This window comes from Saccopteryx leptura, chromosome 10 (genome assembly GCF_036850995.1).
Source record: "Saccopteryx leptura isolate mSacLep1 chromosome 10, mSacLep1_pri_phased_curated, whole genome shotgun sequence".
Lineage (NCBI taxonomy): Eukaryota > Metazoa > Chordata > Mammalia > Chiroptera > Emballonuridae > Saccopteryx > Saccopteryx leptura.
Window position 1 is genome coordinate 13,789,637 of NC_089512.1, and position 23,241 is coordinate 13,812,877.

The following is a 23,241-nucleotide window of genomic DNA, read 5'->3' on the forward strand; positions in this document are numbered from 1 at the left end:
GCAGCCCTCCCCTCCCCCTCCAGCAGCAAAGACCTACGGCCCCAATGACAAGAGGGTCAAAGAGGAAAAACTCATGCATTCACTTTAAGGAAAGGCAGCACATAAAAATAATTTATAATATACTAAACAGAGAATATGGCTCCATTCAAACTTTAGGTACTTAAAAAGATAAAACTATAGTCTTATATTCACATAAAAAAGTATTCAGCCTGGCAAATAGGGTATTACTGAAACTAAACCTTAATTTATATATTACCTTAGCATATGTATATATGTATATACAGTGTGTCCATAAAGTCATGGTGCACTTTTGACCGGTCACAGGAAAGCAACAGAAGACGATAGAAATGTGAAATCTGCACCTAATAAAAGGAAAACCCTCCCAGTTTCTGTAGGATGATGTGGCAGCATGTGCGCATGCGCAGATGATGACGTAACACCATGTATACAGCAGAGCAGCCCACAGCCATGCCAGTCGAGATGTGGACGGTACAGAGGAAAATTCAGTGTGTTCTGTGGCTCGCTAAATTCAAATCCGTGACAAAGTGCAATGTGAATATCGGCATGTTTATAACGAAGCGCCACCACATAGGGATAACATTACTCGGTGGGATAAGCAGTTGAAGGAAACCGGCAGTTTGGTGGAGAAACCCCGTTCTGGTAGGCCATCAGTCAGTGACGAGTCTGTAGAGGCTATACGGGATAGCTACCTAAGGAGCCCTAAAAAATCTGTGCGTGAGCCCACATTGAACTGCACTGAATAGGTATGAAACTGGGAGAATTTTCCTTTTATTTGGTACAGATTTCACATTTCTATTGTCTTTTGTTGCTTTCCTATGACCGGTCAAAAGTGCACCATGACATTACGGACACACTGTATTTATCTTTAATAAAAAATAGATGGGATACATGATCCTGTAACCTACATTTAATACAAAAAGATACTCACCTTCAATACATCCCAATATGCCACATTATTATTGGTATCTTTGGTTAATATATGTCTCTTATCATTAAGAATGTGACACTGAATAATACTAGCACCTCCTAAAGGAGAAAAATCCACATAATTAGCAAAACAATCCTTTTACTGCACTTAAATTCACAGAATGGCAATAAATGAACTGGTATGAAACAAAATATAAATCATACTAGCCCCCAGGCCGGAACAGGCAGATCAGAGGACGACAGCCATTTAACTGCAGATGAATGTGTCGTTCAATAGTCTACCCCAAACTCGGACACCCGAGTCAGAGTGGCCATTCCCAGCTGGAGCTGGGATGTAGAGTTTGAGGACCAGATCTGACTTTTTCTGGTTTGTGCCAAAAGAAAACATTAACCTCTATATAGTTTTGAAAATGGCTTTTGGCTTTACCAAGACCATGACTATTCTGATGCTGGGTAAAAAGATTAACTCAAGAATTCCCACTTTCTTTTCGTTTTGCTTGTTGTCTTGAGGGGTGGAGAAGGGGGAGAGACAGGAAGGGAGAGAGTGAGAGAGAAGCGAGATGAGAAGCATCAACTTGTAGTTGTGCCACTTTAGTTGTTCATTGATTGCTTTTCATATGTGCCTTGACTGGGGTGCTTGAGTTGAGCCAGTGACCCCTTGCTCAAGCCAGTGACCTTGAGCTTCAAGCCAGCAACCTTTGGGCTCAAACCAGCAACCCTGGATCGTGTTGATCCTGTGCTCAACCTGGCAACCTTGGGGATTCAAACCTGGGTCCTTAGGGTCCCAGGTCAACACTCTATCCACTGCACCACCACCAGACAGTCAAAAGAGCCCATTTTCAAGTCACTAAACAGCAGTTCTTCATTTTTTTTTTCATTAAAAATAAACTAATATGCTGTTATGAGTCTTTGTTGACATCAGAATTACATTTAGAGGAAGGTCATCTTTATTTTTGTCAAACTCTTAGTAACTATAATTAATTTCCACAAATGATACAGTACCTTCTAAATTCCTTACTCACCTTTAATAACCTGGTCAGGCTGTGTACAAAGGGGTGTTATAGGATTTGTACAGTCATTGTCATAATCTCCAGAGGCTCTAAAATTATGAATTCCCTTCAATGTCTGAAGAACAAAATTCATTATTTAATCAGTTTATGCTTTATAAGCTTTGCCAATCTGTTTAAAGCGGCAAGAAAAACAAAGAACAAACAAATGAGAAAAACCCAACAATAACAACATCAACCAAAAAATACATAGTGACAAAGTACAATTATCTACCATGATTACAAAAACAAAAACAGGTATTAAGAAGGAGGTGCTGTCTTTCTGGAGAGAACACTAGGCACTCTTTCAGGTAAAGTGGGTTGATCTCAAACTGGCACAATGAAATTTAGACAAGCTATATACAATATTTGTTACAAGCACAAAGAAAGACCGTTTGACCTGCATATAAACAGGAATAAATGTAAACACTTTTTTTGTTATCTACAGTCTGATTAAGAAAACTTAAAAGTTTCTTTAAGATTTAAGAACTAACAGTACTTTTGATGACTTCTCTCTGATCATCCTCTATTTCTCTCCCTATTCTTCATACTATAAAGAAAAAGGAAATGAATTTGAAAGCACAATTTTCTGTTCTCTCTGTTTAGAAAAACAGAAGCCTAGTGAGTTTCCCTGTGGTGCTGGTACCTGGCTGCCTACTTTCCAATGCAGACTCATGAAGTCAGAGCCTGTATTAATATCTGCTGGTTGTATTGGGCTACAGTGCCTACTCTGAGCACATCAAATATATGTCTTGGCTCCTGACAAAGACATCAGAAACTTCATTTTGACTGCACCCTAATTTCTGTACAACCCTTAGCCTCAAACCTGCATTCACAGGGGCATTCAGATTTTTGCCGCTGTCCAAAGGCATGCCGGGAGTCAGGTTCATACTGAGCATTTGCCTCTGCTACCTGTCAAGTCTGCGATAACAAACCCATGTTTCTACTTCTTTGCCAGGTGTACAGTGGCTCACTTACCCATTTATTTACTGTAGATTTAGTTGTTGCAACCCAGATGGCAGGAGGGGGATCAGCTGATCTATCAAGCTCCATCTGAAAACAATGCACAAAAATACTGCTTTTTGCAATGGTGACTCTTCTAAGCCACCAGGACCAGCTACATGTAATTAAATAACTCCTCCATTCCACGTTTGTGTGTTGACTATACTATGGCATATGTTAACAGCTAGTGATTCAAGACAAGAATAAGGGAGTCTGAGAAAGAAATTCATGGCCCTATAAGTAGTGGGGAAATTTCTCACCCAAATAAAAGTGGCTTCAAGTTTTAAGTGTGGTTAAGCTAAGGGAGCTATCTAAATGGGTACAGTTCAAAGAATGACTCACCATAAGATATTGTTTTTGCTACTCTTTTGTTTCATTTTTATGTTATTAGTAACAAGAAAATATTTTTTTCTTTGTAAATGTAGTAAAAAAATATAGAGCAAAAGTGAAAAGCGCTCTACATGATCCACCCCTTGCTATGGCCAGTCCATTATGAACAGTTTGCCGGTGTCCTTCTGTACTTTAAAACATACTAAATGAATAAAATATACAAATGCCTATAATATTATGCAAATGGAACCACTCTACATTTGTCCATCGTCTTTCCTGTACCAGGAAACTGCGGCACTGGAGTTGTGAGCACAGGGCCAGGCTCCTAGGAAGCAGGAGTCCTGTTCAGTTCAAAGTGCTGCTCCTTACACACGGCTACGTCTGCGCTAAGCTCTTGCTCTCCACGGCCAAGACGTCCTGGCGGCTGCGGGACTCAACACCACGCTTCTCTTCCCCGCCTGTTCCACCAGCCTGCTCTCTGCACACGTGCTGTGTCTGATTGCAGCCCCAACTCTCGCCTCTCTAGAGGAGGACTGGTTTGTCCATCAGGGTGTGCTGCCCACTCTAAAGAACTGCACTTGGCCAGTATGTGTGAGCTCCTAGACCACAGGCATCCTCCCAACCGTCTCATCTGACCTCTAGTCCCTTTTCTAGCACTTCCTCCTATACTGTGGTCTGGGTCTCAGATGTCACTTAGTGTCACAGAGGATGAGTATCTGCTGTTGTTTCTTGCTTTCCCTGTTGTTTCCAGGTAATTTCTGAGAGGAGGGGGTAGTGTTGTCTTTATGCCTCCATTTTATATCTGGAGTTTTCTCCCTGTTGTTTTAACGTGCAATTCTATGATTATCAGTGAGGCTGAACGTTTTGTCATATGAGGACTGGCCATTTTCTGGTCTAGGCTTTAGCTGGAGCAGGTGTCAGTATGGCAGGCTTCCGCAGTGCCCACACCCGGACCCTGCCAGGACACTAGGACGCAGTGACATGCAGAGCACAGGTCAGCTTGGTCCCTCCTCTTCAGGGCACTTGTCCACACCTGCCCTCTGCAGGCTGTGGACCGCTTTGCCATCTGCTCACAGATCCCCTCCCCCCTCCTATTCCTCCTCTAATTACAGGAAAGCCAGGCGATCTCAGGAGCAATGTGGGGCAATCCCACCAGGATTTGCCCATGGGAGAGCCAGGTGCACCTGCAGTAACCAAGAAGTCACCATTTCTTCTGCGGGTGACTAACAAAAATGTTAAAACATCCTTTTTACAATCCACCATTGATCTATGTTTTAATACAGACATTGCTTATTTGGCTAGCACATAAAACTAAAATATATGACCTACCTTGAGAACTGGTGCTTTTTCCTCACAAATCAGCACCCGGATGTCAGGGTTTCTTAGATCCGTACAGTAGATCTTCCGGTCTCGCCCTCCCGAGTACACGTGTGTGAAAGCATCATTGACCTGCAGGGCCCAAACACCTTCATCGTGGACTCGGTATGTTGCGATACATCTCTGCTGACCAAGGGACCAAAGGCGAATTGTCCCATCAGAACTGCCGGAAAGGCACTACGAACACAGAGAGTTGAGGTTAGAAGCCTGTCCAAAATTCCGTTTTCCTGAGCTCACCCTGGGCTTCTCTCCCGACTGTCACACACACCTCCACCCACCTGGACTCCGGCCCCTGAAATGTGGCTCAGCCCAGTAATGTCGGCACCCAGCAAAACAACTACAAAGGTGACAGACCTCAAATCATCAGACTTGCTAAATAAGGACCTTACTCTACAACAAAGAAAGTGAGGCTGCAGGCTGACGTCCACGGGATTCACTGGCCTACTATACACATCCTAAGTCCCTGAATTACGACGCCACCAGGAGCCTACATTAGAGGCTTGCCGGGCAACTCCGCAGGATACGATATAAACTCTGCTCCAGTAACATAACTATTTCTTCTGTATTACAAGAGTTTGAGAATCAGTAAGTAAAGGTTTCTTTTTTGTCCTCTTTTTCCGAAATGAGAAGTTACTTATTTTGTTGATCAATTCCCTAATGTGCTGTGTTGGTGGTGGTTAAATTTATACTGTACTTAATATATAGGGCCAATAAGGAAAGGGACGGAGGAGGAGGAGTGATACCCCTGATGCACTCCAGGCTGACGGGGAGTTTATAAATGGTACCATATCACTGTCTCTGCTCAGTGTATTGGTTGCATTCAGGTCAAGTGCCTTTACTTGCTATGAAGTCATCCTGGGTAAAAGCACCCGCAGAAATTTATGCACAGAAAACAAGGCACGGAGTGCAGGAGTCAGGAGGAGTCTAGTAAGTCTGCCAGGCCTGGAAGCCCCTTCTGGAAACCATCTGCTGACAGCCCGCACTTGAGGGCAGTCCCATGAAGGCCATGTGATCCAGTCTGGCCTGGACAAAGCTAAGAGAACAAGGCGTGGGCACGCACCTACCATGCGGCCTAGTAGCTACACTGCAAACAGCCAGGAGCTGACTGCACCAGGCGTCTTAGACTCACATGAAAAGGGGGCTGCAGAGGACTCCAGAGCTCTGAAAAATGCATGGATTCCAGACAAGAACATACTCATTACTTTTAATTGTTTCACCAGCCTCACAAACTAAACATTATGATCCATCCCACTGTGCAGATGAGCAAACTAAGACTTGTGAAGTCCTCGCCTCCAGGCCACACAGCACATTAGCAATGAGTACTTCCCCCCTCTCACCCCGCATCTACAAAGACCTCCGCGGGCATCCTCAAACCTTTCTTCGCCTGGTTCTGAAAAATGATTTCTTTCCTTTGGCTAGTTTTTCAAATCCTCCTTTCACCTTCAGAGACAAAAAGGTTTCTCTAATTCACGTGTGAGGCAATTTTCATGATGTAATTTCCACAGGAGTAACAGAATGATGGTGTTTCTCACCTCATCAACTTCCTACTCTTCCTTGTCTAACTTCATCACAATCAAATCAATTTCAATAGGTTGTGAGCTTACCCCTGCCCCATGATAAATGGCTAGGGAGGCAGGGGCATGTGGTAGTGGCATGTCATAACATCAAATGGTGCTCAGCTTTTTTTTTTTTACAGTCAGAGAGAGGGATAGACAGGGACAGACAGACAGGAACAGAGAGATGAGAAGCATCAATCATTAGTTTTTCGTTGTGCATTGCAACATCTTAGTTGTTCATTGATTGCTTTCTCATATGTGCCTTGACCATGGGGCTACAGCAGACCGAGTAACCCCTTGCTCAAGCCAGCAACCTTGGGCTCAAGCTGGTGAGCTTTTGCTCAAACTACATGCGCCCTCGGTCAAGCTGGCGACCTTGGGGTCTCAAACCTGGGTCTTCTGCATCCCAGTCCAACACTCTATCCACTGTGCCACTGCCTGGTCAGGCTAATGGTGCTCAACTTTTGTTTCTTATTCTCTACATTGATGAAAGGTCATCTCCCACTGCCACAGAACAAACGGAATTGTGACTTATAATTCACAGTGATATAGCCAACAGAATACACACTCAAACATCACCAAAATGTTTTTCTTTGAAATGCTGACTCTAAGTACTACCTTAGGTAACTCAACTTATAGATTGCATCTACATAGTCAACTGACAAGATCTGCCCCAAAGTCAAGCCCACTGTGAGGAAATTTTCCACTTCATACACTGGAAGAAAGCATTCAATTAGTTTCCTTGTATTTTATACAAGGTAACAGTTTAAATTCTTTTAGCCTATCCATAGCATAATTACTTTAACTCATTTGCATTAGAATTATTCTGAGGAAATTTCTGTCTGGCCTTTATTTTAAAGTGATACAAACAGAATTTCAAAGTTTGGGTTATTGGGTAATTAAATGTACAATTTAGTTTTTTAAGGATTTAAAGTTAGTCCACAGTTTGTAACATGTGTGGCTTTGGTTCAAATCTGTGCGTGCAACAGAAGAGTAAGTGGGGAGATTCCGCTGTGGACGCCGCCAACGTGAAACTGCGTACCTGGGTGCCATCTCTGTTCAGCAGCAGTGCCTTCACGTTGTCCGTGTGCCCCTTCAGCTTCATCAGCTTTGCACATGTTCTTGGGTCCCATACCCTTAAAACCTGCAAATTTTAACAAACTAGTACATAAACGGACTACACATACAATCAAATTTAAATAACAGATGACTTTCACAAATCAAATGACAACCATTAAATCCTGAGAACAAAACACTGCTTCTGTCAACAGGCATTGTAAGGCGCCCTTTACAAGTAGGAGGAAGCCTCTTTAATGTCAAAACATGCATAGGCCTTCCCCACCCCATGCACCCGCCCCTATCATTACGCACGACAGTAATTACATAGCTATATTCTTTTTGTTCAAATAAAACGTTTCTTTAAGCATTCCATCATGCAAAACCACTGTCTGTAGATTTAGTAATTACACAGATCAAATTATTTGGTTTCTTTGTTTGCTAGTGTTAAAACACACCCTATAAGCCCCCCTTACCTTCTCAGTGGACCCCGATACAATGATTGTTCCCAGTTGATTCATTGCCAGGCTATATATAGAATCTTTGTTCCCACTTAAAGAAGAAGCTGTTAAGGATAAATGGAGCTTAACGTTAACAAAATCATCAGGTGTTCAGTAGTGAGTAAGCAAAAACTGGAAGTTTAATTATTCAATTTAGAAAATCTTATCTTTATGAGCACTCTAAAGAAAAGAATCTATAATAAAGACAATTGTAAACAATAATATTCTTACCAAGTTTAACATCTTTTCTGAATTTGAGTGTACACAAGTTATCAATAAATATTTGCTAAATTGACTTGCAATGCCATTTAAAAACTATCCACATAAGTAGTGTATTTTCAAAGATATGCAAGTGCTAATATATATATGAGAAACATGTCCAAAGTCTATTTTCAAAGAAACACAAATCAAAACAAAAATATTATTTTTACCTATCAAATCAGATAAAAAACAAACAAGGTGATATTTACTTATCAAAAACACAGTAAAATGACATTCTCATATATTACTTGTGGGAGGATAAGTTGGTACAACTCTTCTGGAAAGAAATTAGGCAATAATTTGTAGCAAAAATGTCCATGCCCTTTGATTCAGAACGAAATATTATTGCAGTGAAAACAATTGCATGTAAAACTATGAAGTAAGATACATATACAATTTTACAATACAGAATAAATATAAACAAACATACTGAGAAGTAATCAGTAAAGGAGTTAATATACATAAAGTATTTAGAAAAGTAATTGCTTGTAGGAAGGGCTCAATAAATGTTAGCTATTTCATTATGTGAACCAGTGTCACCCTAATAAATTCAATTAATAAAATAAATAGGTGGGGAATTTCCCTAGGAAAAACAAACAAATAAACGTTAGCTGTTGGTATTATTTGCATAACCATAAAAAACAAATGTGAGGTCCTCTCTAAACAATTCTAAGCAAGACATATATATCTGCTGCAGAATCTGTAGCCACCGCGCCTGGCGCCTGGCCTCTGGCCTTGGGACTGTCCTGCTTTCCTGCTTTGTTCCCTCTCGTCAGTGTCTCTCTGAGGGGGCCTTATGTCTAGAGAGAGCTAAGTGACAGATCGTGAGGCCCCAGCAGGGACCAGCTGCTGAATCACTGGGACAGTGTTCAGGTGAAAATCAAGAACGAGGGGAGAATAGTGTTTAGACCTTCACTTATTTCTAGGGGAAAAAAGCAAAACTATATACAAACAGTGATAAACAACCTCCCAGCTTGCACCTCCTGGCCCACACTAGCTTTTATTAGAACTGCCTCAGATATGTCAATGTGAGTATTCAAGTCCTGACAAACGAAATGTATAATACAGGAATCTAGCTAGTTCAGGCCCATGCCCTAAACACAGACCTTTCAGGCCAGGCTTAGGCAAAAATGTGCTCCTGCGAGTCCCCTCTGACACATGGCCAGAGGACTCTAGTGTGTCTGGGACAAGCACGAGACTGAGTTTCAAGTCTAGACTTGTATGGTCTGACCTGGTAATGTGAGATCTCTTAGTTGATGAGGCATCCATGCTACTAAACTGCTGTGAACGTCTCTGAATTGCCTCTTGAAGTGCCCCGGCTTCCCTGAACTCTTCTGGAATTGGCTGGATTCTTTAGGGCTGCTCTGAAAGGTCCTGCAAAATTAGTACTGAAAACCTTTCCTTTCGTTGCTTTGGGTATTTTCCATCTTGGCCATTAACTCAAAGACTCTTAATATATAGTAATGCTTAAAAGTCAGAAACTGCATACTGTCAGGTACTGACCGCCTTCACCAACAGTATCTGCTGAGCGTGTGGCTCTGGGCCAGGCTACGCTGGGGGAGACCCCGAGTAGTGGTAAGACAGACTCTTCTGCCCTGCAGAAACTCACACTAGCTGGGAGCTAAGACATGCACATGTACAATACACCAGGGGGCACCTGGAGAAGTTACTGTTTTTAGACCCAGTGAGGAACTAGCTGCTCCTTGTTCAAATATACTCTTGGGGGCTAGAATGCTGTAGATAGAAACACTCTCTGAATATGAACCATTGCCTTGATGCACACTTAACAAAGATGTTTTATAAACCATTCTTTATCTATGTCAACTTGGAGCACTTTCAAAGAAATATTTTTCAAACACCTTACTTGTGACAGTGTTATTTGAGGCAGTCAATGCTGTTAGAGTGTTCACATCCCAAAGGAATATTTGTCTGTCCAACCCAGCCGATGCTACCAGTTCTTTGTCCTTGGCATATGCCAAGGCCTTTACATAATCCTGTAAGCACAGAGCACAAATACCATGATCTACACTGTGGATAAATAAGAAAATGGGCCATATAAAGAACCGAGTTCCCAATGTTACAGTAAAGACAGAGAGCCCTGGTAGCTGTTTTACCTTATGCGTCCTTAGTGTCGACATGCAGAATCCTTTGTGTGCATTCCACACCTTTACCGTTGTGTCAGAAGAAGCGGATATTACTAGAAGAGGCAAAGGATTAACAAACACCTTAGTAGGATCACTTATCACTATTTGAAAGACTTATCATGAAACGATGTAACGTTGTTTCAAACTAATGTTAAAACACACATATATACTTGAATATGAAAATATTCCTCACATTAATTCAAACATCTGTTCATGCTTACACACACACACTTTCAAAAGTTTTTCCTAGAACCTATTGTATTCTGACTCAGATATTTTTTTTTAAATAGGCAGGATAAACCTTTTAAAAAGTTCCAGTTGAACTAATTTGATTGGGAAAGTTTCTCTAACACACACTGAAAAACCAAGAAATGGATCTTACCACAGTAAGAACAGAAGGAGATATTAATCAGGTTGAAAGAAGAACACATATTATATGAGTCTATTTAAATACAGTTAAAATGTAGGCAAAACAAACCTACAGTGTTTAGAAGACAGAGCAGGCACCTGGGGGCAAGGAGTAGTGACTGAAGGAGTGGCCCGGGGACAGCGGGGAATCTGGGAATCTGTCTCCTGATATGGGTGTCTACCTTGCAAAATTTTATGCAGCTGTACTCTCAAGGTGTGCAAGCTTTTCTGCATGTATGTTATATTTCAATTATAAAGCTTACATAAAAAAGCTTATATAAAAAAGAAAAATACATCAAATTAAATCAAAAGCTTTTTGAAGGCCAATAACCAAAGAAATACTCACATGTTTTCCCATTACAACAAAGTACAATGTCATTTACCCAGTCGGTATGGTGTTCCATAGATGCTATATATGGATCTTGCTGAAATTAAAAGAAAAATCATACGGATGTCATTAGTTTATCCTAGAGAATGAAATACATTACACATTATAGATATGTTTAGATTCTTCAATTAGTTTGACACACTGCTCTAGACCTCAAGAGTTGATGCTTCCAAATAACAGACATAAACAGAAGTTTTGTTTCAGGACAGAAATAATGGATTTTATCAGGACAAATGCCTGATTTTTATGCCTTGAGTTAGTGAGGGTGACGGTGGCACAGGAAGGGGCATACCAGAAAGGACAGGACAGGAACAGGCCTGCAGGCTGGGCTGTGACCCGGCAGGGAGCTGTGACCCGGCAGGGAGCTGTGACCCGGCAGGGAGCTGTGACCCGGCAGGGAGCTGTGACCCGGCAGGGAGCTGTGACCCGGCAGGGAAGGCGCACAGCAGGCAGCGGGCAGCGGGCAGCACCAGGCGGAGGAGAGACGGAGCCCGCCTGACTGCGGAGGACGAGGAACCCTTTTGCTCTCCACTTCCTACCGCGGTGTTTACCTTCTGAATTCCCTGTTTCCTCGTGATATCTACAGTCCTTCAGAGAAGAAATGGAGGCCGCGGGCTACAGAAGTACTACCCCAGTCACCATTTCAATTCAGTAATGTGAGATTCTTCTCTTCCTCTCAGTTGGCTTAATTACCAGGAGAGGTCTTTCCAAGAAGAGTATTTAGTTACATCCTACCCCCAAGACAGGCGAGTTCCAGACACTTCGTGGGCAGAGAGCACAGCTCTCTACGAGTTTGTTTAGAAACGGTGCTCTTCAATCTTGTCATAAAATGAAGACCAGTTAAGATGGTCGAGGGCAGGATAGGCAGGTTGCTTGATTCTTCCAGGTCAGTTTCTGTGTCTTTTCAATAATTTGCTTGAAATACTATTAATTCCCTGAAAGGTGACTTTCCAATTCAAATATAAGTTCCAAAATGCACTTAAAAGTCATGGTTCTCTTGCTTTCCAAGTGTCTGAAATTAGGCCACCACTATTGCCACTGGTTAAAGAATCCAAAACTCACTAAACCGAAGTCCATTTAAAGAAAGAGCATCTAGCAAGTGTGCAAAATAGTGGGTCTTTTTTTGGACTGAATGTCAGGTTTGCAGAGCTTGCTAAGAAGACACAGACTTTTAAAACTACAAGGTTTAGCACCAGGGGTTTGAAGTTAGATAGGCTCTAATTCTCTGTCACTTACTAGCTGTTGAACCCCATGGACTCCTCTGAGCCTATTTTCCCGTCTATGACCATGAACTGTAATGGCTGCCTTGAAGAAGTATTGTGAGCATCAAGACCACATTGGATACGGAAGTGCTAAGAGAGTATGCTACCTAGCCAGCAGCTCAGTGCATGCCCTTCTCACTCCCTGAATCTTCCTTTCTATGCCATTCACAGTACAGGTATTCAAACAAAATAGAAAACGAGTTCCTTGCCATCTGGCTGGGGACTTATTTTTACATATATTTAAATCCTGGTCCCTGTTTAAGAAAGCAGACTAAAATCTCCAGAAGAGGAACACGCTACCTTCATAGTTTCACACCAACTTTGTATTATCTATAAGGCCCTATGGGTTTTGTGGGTAACCTAATCACTTTTAAATGAACAAACCAAATACTTGTTCAAGATTAGTTATAAAGGTAAAAACATACTCAACCTTTTCATAGCAGCAATGAAAAGAGTTGCCAAGAAGCTTTGGGGGAACATATTTAAAGCAAAAAAATAAATTGTTGCAAGTAATCCCCCTGCCAGACATACCTCTTTATTTTTTTTGTAGAAGAAAGCTCTTATCAGAGTCCTGGCTAAAATACTTCTGAAACTCCCCTAAGGGTGTTTTTCTAAAAGGCTCATAGAATTCTGGCTGCAGTGTCTTTATAGAGTGTATTAAAGAACTCATTGCTCACAGATTACATCTGAAACCATGGAAGGTACACCATATTAGACAGACCAAAATTTATGGAGCGTAGGTTTCACATGTAAACTCAACCCCTGCCTTACCTTGTGCTGATTGACGCTCCATATCCGTATGATGGAGTCCCGACCTGCGGTGAAGAGTCTATTGAGTGCTGCGTCCAGCTGTAGGGCATTGACTCCATTTCGGTTGTACTTCTCCACTTCATCTCGAATAACATAGGAAACCTGACAAGTATGTCAACAGTGCTTTTTATGAGGTAATAGAACAGGCAATAAAATACAGCCTACTCGTGGCCAATCTGGAATTCAAAATCCCTTGTTTTCCAATATAAAACCTATTTTTCAATACAATAAATTAAAAAAAAATGTTTTATTGATTTTAGAGAGAAGAAGGGAGAGAACAGGAGAGAGACAGGAATGTTTTTGTTTGCGACCTGATCAGGGATCAAACTGGCAATCTCTGTGCTCCGGGACGATGTTCCAACCAATCAACTTATCCAATAAAAATTTTATTTGGCTCTATAAAGACCAAAGGGCAGAGGAGGGAAGCATGACATTAATTAAAGCCTAGTCCAAGGTGAGCAAGCCTGATGCTAAACTACTGCAAGCGCTTCCTAACTGACCTCCTTTCCCATTTTCATTTGTCTTTAATCCATTTCCCACCAAACAGTTAGTACTGGTAACTGGAATGTTTCACTTCTGCTCAAAAAACTTGTCCAGCGCTTTCTCTATGTCAGTGGTCCCCAGCCCTCGGGCCGCGGACCGGTACCGGTCCATGGGCCATTTGGTATCGGTCCGCAGAGAAAGAATAAATAACTTACATTATTTCCATTTTATTTATATTTAAGTCTGAACGATGTGTTATTTTTTAAAAATGACCAGATTCCCTCTGTTACATCCATCTAAGACTCACTCTTGATGCTTGTCTCAGTCACGTGATATATTTATCTGTCCCACCCTAAAGGTCGGTCCGTGAAAATATCTTCTGACATTAAACTGGTCCGTGGCCCAAAAAAGGTTGGGGATCACTGCTCTACGTGACTCATGATTTGACCTGAACTCGTCAACATGGCCTCCAGTGCCTTGTTCACCTCTCCTGCCACTCATCTTTGCTCGCCCCGCCCCCATTCCTCGCACACACTGTGACTCCAGACAGTTATGTGTGCTGGTCCCCTCTCTGTGGCCAATCCTACTGCAGTCTTCAGGTTTCTGTTTAAATAATGATTCCTCAAAATAAGCCTTCTCTGACCTGGCAAGCAAATGAGGTTTGTGTTCCTCTAACACACTAAACTTTTCCTTTAGAGCACTTTTCGCTATTTTGTTACTGTAGGTAAGTTCTCTCTGCTTCTTGTGAAACTCAACAGAATCAACCAAAAGTGATACTTTTCTAATTTAATGAAATAAACAGGAATATAATGGGAGATGCGGGGGCATGGGGCAGAGAAGAGGGGAGACCTATTTACAATAGCAACAAGAATAAATACCTAAAATAACTGACAGAACAAAGTACATAAAGAAACACTTGAATAAAAGAGGTGCCATATTATATACAGCACAGGAAGATTCAAAAATTAATTGTTTCCTAAATTTGTGAATTTAATCCAACTTTGGCCAGAATCCTACTGGATTTCTTTCTACTTGACAAAATATATAGTCAATGTGTTTTGGGGAATACCCAGTCATTTTTTAAAATGACTTTAAAGATCTTTAAAGGTATTATAAAGCTACCAGAATTATAACAAAGTACCATAATAGGAATATATAAAATAATCAATGGAATGGAACAAAATTTGGAAACAATTTTCCTATTACAAATTTTTAATTTTGATGTAAAGAGTGTTTCAAATCAATGAGAGCATGATATATTACTGAATAAATTATCCAGAAGCATCTAGTTATTCTACTGGGAAAAATTATCCATTTTTGAAATCTTAAGCCAAAATGAATTTTCATGTGGATGAAAGATCGAAATGGAATAATTTAATAAAAAAATACTTGAAAAAATACAGGCAAATATTTCCATAGACTATATTGAGAAGGCTCTGCTAACATGGCAAGAAGATAGCAATCTTTACAAAGGAAATGAGCAATGCAGGTCTGACCAAATACAAGTCAAAGCCTTTCTATGTGCACAAATGTTCACCCCAACGTCATTCACAAGGGCCACAAAGTGGAAACAACTCAACTGTCAACTGACAAAGGGTAAACAAAATGTGGCATATGCGTGCAATGGAACATTATTCCGCCATAAAAGGAGTGAAATACTGACACATGCTACAGTATGAATGAATATTAAAAGCACTCTAAGTGAAGAGGCCAGTTATAAAATGAAATGATTCTATTTATTCTAAATGTCCAGAATATGTAAAGCCACAGAGACTGAAAGTAGACTAGAGGTTGCCAGGGGCTTAGAGGCCAGGAGAATGGGGAGTGACTATTAATGGATATGGGGTTTCTACTGATGATGAAAATGTTCTGGCATTGAGTGATCAATGCACAATTTCGTGACTATATTAAAGAAATGAATTGTATACTTCAACAGGGTGATTTTATGTGAATTTTTATCTCAAAGCAGTTTTTAAAAATATATATACCTTCTTGAATATCAAAGAATAATATCAGCAAAGTTAAAAGTCAAACATCTAACTGGGAAAATAATGAAATAAACCCCCAAGTTTATTCTTGACTACATACGAAGATTCCTCACAACACAACAAGTCAGGCTCTCCAACAGAAAGAGGAATAAAGATCATGGAGAAAGAAAAAGAAAATGGCCAGTGAACATCAATAATCAATGACACGAAAAGGCCAGGGTTGTATACACAAAGACAACAAGGATGTTGTCTTAACCCAGTTCTTTGGGTACAAGTAACTAACTAAATCTACTCAACCCAACTTAAATTGAAAAAATAAAAGAACTTCAACATAAGGATATAAGATATCTAACAGCCCAAAGGCAGGAAATACAGTTATGACTCATAAAAGACATTTTAAAAATAAAATCCTGACACTTCTCTGCTGAAGCCTTCCAAAGGCTTTTCACAACATTTGAAGTTCAGACTCCTCACCTGTTTTGGTCCCCCTATCCTCACACTCACTCGGACTGACTTCCCCAGCTTCTTTCACGGAGGTCACACCAAACTCCTTTCTGTTCCTCAAACACATCAAGCTCTTTCTTTTTCTCATCCCTTTGTCTTGACTGTTCCCTGTGCCAGGAAGATTCCCCACCTCTTCAATCCCTACAGGAACTCTTCCCCCAGCTGTATCTTATCAGGCTCACCTCAACCCTTCAGGTCTTAGCAGAAAAGTCACCTCCTCTCATAGGCCTTCCCTGATCACCTCCCCCATGACTTACCCTACTTATTGCTTTCACAGTTCTTACCACACCCCGTATTTATCTTTTTTGTTACATCTTCTTCATTAGAATAAGTGGCAAGAGAGCAAGGAGCTTGTCTACCTTGTTCTGCCCACCACTTGTTATCGTGTCTGGCGTAAAAATCATTTAATAAATATTTGTTGCATGAATCAGATATTAGAAAGTCATCAGGAACCAAGTTGGTTTGAATGTCAATTTCACTCTCTCAATCCCTCCTTCTCCAGGGCTTTCAGTCTCCCCATCTGCTTCTCCCTACACATTTCCTTTAACAGAAATGAGGCAGCATATACGAATCTTAATTTTCAAATTTCTGGGAGATTATCCGATTGGTCCAGTGGGAAAAAAGTCAGTAAATAACAACATGACTGTCAGGTCCTCATTCCAGGTGGAAAGTAATTCTTAGCAAAATAAGTCTGGGCCACCTCTTCAAAGGTATCTACCACAGTCATGTGATTTAAAGTATCCTAATTGGATAGACTGTGGCACATGCATAAAACAGAATACTATTTAATTATTAAAAAGGTTGACATAGATCTAGACTGGCTGACACAGGAAAAAAGCGAGGTTATATTTAAGTGAACTATGTGTGGTCACACACAGTCATGTATAATAATCATTATTGTATTTCAGAAAGTTAAATATATAGTTAAAAATAAATATACAAGTTTGAAAGAACATAAATGTATAAAACCACCAGTAGTTATTCTTGACTGATGGAGTTATGGCTAGTCACTCATAGTCACTCACACCTTTCTTAAATGTTATGAATGTTTTACAATGGGTATATATCACCTAGTTAATTCTTACCTGTACTTAGAAAGTCAAACAGTACTGAAAGACCACAATGAAAAACCATCTACCTACTGTCTGTAGTACTCCCCATACCAGTCTTAATCCATAGAGGTAACTCATTTCAACTCCTGGTTTCTTCTGGATAGTTACTGCATTTCTTGAAATACTGTGTTTATTTTACAGCTTTCTGGTTTATCCATTTTAGATTGACCTATTTACTCAAGCGATGGTAGATTAGGATGTAACTCTGAAACTATCCCCGATACTCCGCCTTCCATTCTTCCGTTACAGATATCTTGCTACTTTTGATTGAATCAATAGTCAGTGGTACAGTTTGACTTTGTAGTTGCTATCTACTGACTAGCTAAGTACTGCATTATGGATACATTTCCTTCCTCAAAGCTTTTTTTCCCTAGAAGAGTTCCATCTTCCCTATGTCAATGGTTTCCTCTACTCTGACTTCGCTTTTCTTTCCTTGCTGTACCATATTAGAGATCCCAGCAAGAACCCAGGCGGCCCACTTCTCCCCGAGGCTCCCCTTAGCACTGTCCACCTCCACTCCAATCGGCTCGCTGCCCTCCAGGCCTGCTGGCTTAGCTGTCAGCTCTGTGCTCCTCTTGATGCTTTTCTGAGCTAGAGCTGTTGCTTCCTGAGTTCCAGTGTCTCCCCTCTTGGTTTGCTCCCAGTTTTGCTGAAGTACATCCCTAGGACCTTAAGAAACTAACACAGGCAAAGGTACACGGGCGGTGACTCAGCCCTTGCACGCCTGAAGAGATCTTTTCCTTTACACTTGAGTCGGCAAGACAGAGAAGTCCATGTAGAAAACTGCCCGCAGCTCTGGGAGGCACCGCTGACTTCCTCTAGCATCCTTGTGTTGCCACTGAATTCAATGTCACTCTGTTTCCTTCAACTTTACAGGATCCCATTTACATTCTCTTCCGTGTCACCACCAGCACCAACCCCCAAGCTTTTCACATCTTTTTTTATTATCATTTTTGGTCCTTTTATCATTAATTTTGCTATGCATTTAGAAAGCCTTTTCAACCTAGAAATGTGTCCACTTCAGCTCTGGGAAATTTTCTTGTGTCAATGCACTAACAACTCGGAGGGCAGTGTTCCTTACAATTCCCATCAGGCAGATGTTGGCACTGTCGAAATGACCTTTCATCTTTTATGCTTCTATATTATCTTTGTCCTTCTGTAAGACTTCCGTAACTCTTTTAAAACTGTTTATTATTATTATTATTGGTAAATTTTAGTATGATGGGCAAAATAGAAATAGTCCCTTCCATAAGGAAATGCCTAAAGTATGGTATAGCCATTCTATCTGGTCATAACAGAACAAAGGTGAACTATATACAGTGATAAGTTCCAAGATATATTACATTAAGAACTTATTTAGGGGGAAAAACGGCTGTGGAGGAAAGGAGAACAGGATTCGTTTCTTTCAGAAAACATTGACTAGGCATCCCTCCGCTGCCAGGCTGTATTCTGACGCTGAGGACAGAGCAGCGAGCACGAAAGCCCTCCCAGAGCTCTGCCATTCTAGTGAGGGAAAGGACAGAACCAGAAGTGACAGCAAGTTCTGTCCCCCACCCCCCAAGATACAGGTAACCTTTCCGGGCAGAAGAGATGGAAGTAAAACAAAGAAAAAAGTAGAAGATAGAAGCAATATATGAAAAACTTCAATTAGGGCAGAGAAGAGGACTTGTATCTAATTGCCCTGACTTGCTTTAAAAAAGGACGGGTCGGGGGAGAAGGTACTGTAAGAATCAGCAATGAGACCTTCAGCAGGAAGTATGCGTTTTGGAAGAGATAATTAAGGGACTTAGGCACAGAGAAAATAACAGAGTAGTCCTCTAGCAGCAAGTATCCAGTTAGGTTACACTTTAAGTATTTGTAATTGGCTCAGTAAGCATCATTTCATTTCTCTAGCAATTCTCTGGGACCTAAAACAAAGAAATCAGATAGTGGGTGGGTCCACTCAGTTCCAAGCTTATATACCCCAAGTTATTTGTAATGTGAAAACTAACTTTGGTTATTTTATTTCAAGATAATCATATTAGTTAGAATTGTTGACATAATAAATTACCCAAACTTAGCAACTTCAAACATTCCCTTTTATTCTATTTCACAGTTCTTTAGGCCAGAAGTCAGCCTGACTTAGGTGGGTCTTCTGCTTCGGGTCTCTCGTAAGGCCAAAATCCCCAATAGTCTCGGAAAGCCCCTGTTCCTTCTGGCGGCTCTGCGGGGCTTGATTCTAGGAGCATTCAGGCTGGGAGGTGAATTCAGGCCGCTGTGGTTGCGGCAGTGAAGGCCCGGTTTCCTCGCCCCCAGAGGCTGCCTGCATTTCTTCTCCTGCACTCTGCGGCTCTCTCCTGCCACAGAGGGTCCCTCTCCTGCCTCAAATCTGACTTCTGCCTCTGGCTGGAGAAAGTTCTCTCTTAGACCCACGTGGATAATCAGGATAATCCCCCTAATTTAAGGTCTGTAACCTTAATTACATCTGCAAAGTTCTTTCTATCATGTAACATAACATATTCACACGTTCTAGGGACCAGGGAATGGCATTTTGGTGGGAGGCATTCTGCCCACTACAGTAACTAAACAATTTTTTATAGAAATCTGTGGATACATTATGGAATAAGAACAAAATTCACAATATTTTTAGGAAGAGAAGGGAGATTTTAAAGCATTTTAGGCTCACCAAGGGGACACTCGGGGCTCCTCCCCCCCCCCCACGCCCCTGAGGTGTGCATTAACGCCTCTCCACCTGCTGGTCCCACAGACATCTTACTCATGGCAGGTCCTAACTCAGCTCCTGCTAGTCCTTCCGAAACAGCACTTCCTGTGCTCCTCATTGATGGAGTTAATGGTAATGCCCTTCTTCCAGTTGCTCAGGCCCCAAATATCGGTGCCATCCTTACTTTAACTTCTCTCATTTCCCATCCTGCCAGCAAGTCGTAATCCAAAATTCAACCCCTTCTCACGACCCTGGTGAAGCCTCCGTCACACGGCATCTGGATTCCTTTACTAGCTGCTGGGCTCCCTCTCTGTCCTCGTTCACCAGTCCTATTAAAACACATGTATATATATTCCCTGCTCAGCATGCACCACTGCTCATCTCCCTCTAGCCCAGGCCCTTACTATGACCCGTCGTGCTCTATGACCTCTCTGATTTCACCTCCTCCGCCTCTTCCCTCACTCACTGCAGGACAGCCACGGAGGCATCTTTGTCCCACACACAGGCCAGCACACGCCCACTGCAGGCCCTCCGCATTTGATATTCTCTCTGGAAAGTGCTACCCCTGTATGACAATTTCGTGTCCTCATTTCCTTCAGACCCTCACTTAGAAGTCAGCTCTCAGCCACGCTCTCTCTGGGCCCTGCAGCTGCAATTTCCCTTCCCACCCCTGCTGCTTACCACTGTGTAACTACCTTAAACCTCTATAGCTGATTTCCCCCCAACCACTTATTATGAACAATTTCAAACGCACACAAGAGGTGAAAGAATTTCCCAGCGAACATTCATATACCTACCACGTATTTGTATTCTACAATCAACGTTTTCTACATTTGCTTCACCTCATGACCAGCTAGCCAGTTGATCTGTTATTTTTTGATGCCTTTCAAAGTAAGTTGCACCCCATTAATAACACTTCCCTACAGCATGTGTGTCCATAGCTAGAGTTCATTATTTATTCATGCTTCTTTTTTAAAAGGTGAAACTCAGTTATGTACAAATCTAAGTGTACACATTGTTACTTCTGACACAATAACATACCCGTGGAACACAGACACCTACAAAGACACACAGAACGTGACCTGACCACCCCAGAAAGGTGCCTCATCCTCTTCCCCAACCTCTACACCTCAGTCCCAAACTACTATAGATCTGGTATTTTCCACCATGGACTAGTTTTGCCTGTTCTATCACATCTATAAATGGAATCACACAGCTCTTTTCTGTATGATACTTCCAGCTATCAAGCTAAATCAGGCTAAATTTGGCCAAGAAAAATTGGCCAGATATCAGTAGTTCCCTGGGCTGTTTTTCTTGCTCAATCCTGTGGACCATGACTTTTTGCTCAAATCTATATTTCCCGTGTGTTAAGTTTAAAAGGTATTCTGAAAAGCAGTCTTGCCCGACTTCTCCACTCAGTGGTTCGTAGAAAACTGTCCATGGGCCAGATCCTGTTTTTAAGTTTGATTGGAACATAGCCACACTTATTCATTTAGGTATTATCTATGGACGGTTTCACCTTACAATGGCAGAGTCCAGTGGTCATGACACTGAATGGCCTGCGAAGCCCAAAATTCTTACCATCTGGTCCTTTCAAGAAAGTCTGTCAACCCTGTTCTAACAAATGGCACGCTGGCACCACAGCTTTAAGGACCCATGCTACATAAAAGTAACTCAGATATGGCTGATCTGTACAGGTCTTCCCTGGAAAAGCCAGGATTTGGCATTACCCTAATTCCTTAAAAAAGTATTGAAGATGAATCAACCAACCTGGAACTGGGACAGAATCAGGAGCAAACACCACACTGAGCTCTGAATAACTAATACTTAGGTCTACAATAACTAAGTATTCAGCACAGCAGGGAAAGGAGTTAAGTACTGCTCGAAGAGACATTTGTTGGTTACCTCCCCATTCCTCACTTCTATTCCCAATGTTTTTTCCTTACAGCAAGCAAATTCTAGGAGAAACTGTACAGGGGCTATTTAAGGGGCTCCCTGTTACCTTGGACAGCGTGATGAAAGGACACAAGGTCTGCATTACCCATACTGCAAGAGGGAAGACCTAGAGCTGCGAGTTTGGAAATAGGAGGACAACTTGTCAGCAGCCCTGTGGTACAGCTGACGTTACATCACTTGTTAGGGTAGAGGTCACAATGAGCCCTCTGGTTCAAGATTTGCATGAGCTAGCACTACCTCCTGAGTTTTCATTTACATGAGCCTATACAATGTTTTATTATGTGAGCCTTGGTTAAACTGGATTCGGAGTCATTTCCAAGCAAGAGAATTGCTATGAAAGGCCAAGTATTTAAATTCTTGAACCATCACTGAGTATGAGGGCATGGGTGTTGCTCCTAATCCAGGAATACTAGTGACTTTAGTCCAAACTTCCCCCCAAGAATTTTGAAGCAAATTGAAGAAGAGGCCATAGTTGAGGGAAAAATGGACAGAGAGAGAGAGAGCCAACCAACAGACTCAGGTTGTAAGAAAACTGCAACACTAAGGGACCACCAGGGAGTGAAAAGACTTGCTCTGATACCTTCATTAGCAGGAAAATAACTACAGCATATACCTGAATTCACGTATCTGATTGTCTGATCATGTTTCTGACAATCACAAATCCAGTCTTCTCCCTCACACTCATCTCTAGACTTCTTACAAGTTGAAGATGACAGACGTGCTCATTCTTCATTATGTCTATAATTAATAAGCGGTATATTCGGATCCTTCTATACTGGTTATTTATCAATGTAAGTTTCAAGGGCTCTTTTTGGCCTATTATTTGGTAATGAAGCTCGGGACTACTGCCTCTTGGTACAAGACACAGCAACCAAGAGGCAAAATATATACTTTACCAAAATGGAAAGATGTTTCTTATATATAAGAGCAAAGAATATTGTAAAAAGTTGAAAATTATGAAAGTTTATCTATGTTAAAGTAAAAAGTATCCCATTTCCTGCCTTCCCCATAATGATACATAATTTAATGCACCAGAGATAATCACTGTTAATATTCTTCCACAGTTGTTTTTTTTTTTTTCTTTAGAGAGAGATGGGTAGATAGGGATAGACAGACAGGAATGAAGAGAGATGAGAAGCATCAATCAATAGTTTTTCTTTGCGACATCTTAGTTGTTCATTGATTGCTTTCTCATATGTGCCTTGACTGCAGGCCTTCAGCAGACTGCGTAACCCCTCGCTTGAGCCAGTGACTTTGGGTTCAAGCTGGTGAGCTTTTGCTCAAATCAGATGAGCCCACGCTCAAGCTGGCGACCTCAGGGTCTCGAGCCTGGGTCCTCTGCATCCCAGTCCAATGCTCTATCCACTGCACCTCTGCCTGGTCAGGCTCCTTCCACAGTTTTAAATGTA

At 41.5% G+C, this 23,241-nt stretch overlaps 1 protein-coding gene and 1 long non-coding RNA gene across 3 annotated transcripts in view; both read right to left on the reverse strand.

The window, feature by feature from the left end:
- The window catches only part of LOC136382571 (uncharacterized), a 420,231-nt gene that overhangs the window by 13,037 nt on the left and 383,953 nt on the right, over window positions 1–23,241 (reverse strand). The window lies entirely within an intron of this gene.
- WDR48 (WD repeat domain 48) overlaps window positions 1–23,241 on the reverse strand; it is a 38,049-nt gene that overhangs the window by 11,522 nt on the left and 3,286 nt on the right. For both annotated transcript variants that reach the window (XM_066351996.1, XM_066351997.1), the window contains exons 2-11: window positions 13,050–13,190; window positions 10,975–11,053; window positions 10,191–10,273; window positions 9,941–10,070; window positions 7,792–7,880; window positions 7,302–7,403; window positions 4,656–4,880; window positions 2,973–3,047; window positions 1,971–2,073; window positions 950–1,047 (exon numbers count right to left, since the gene is read on the reverse strand). In XM_066351996.1, the coding sequence (XP_066208093.1) occupies window positions 950–1,047; window positions 1,971–2,073; window positions 2,973–3,047; window positions 4,656–4,880; window positions 7,302–7,403; window positions 7,792–7,880; window positions 9,941–10,070; window positions 10,191–10,273; window positions 10,975–11,053; window positions 13,050–13,190 (1,125 nt within the window). The remainder of the gene's footprint in view (window positions 1–949; window positions 1,048–1,970; window positions 2,074–2,972; window positions 3,048–4,655; window positions 4,881–7,301; window positions 7,404–7,791; window positions 7,881–9,940; window positions 10,071–10,190; window positions 10,274–10,974; window positions 11,054–13,049; window positions 13,191–23,241) is intronic.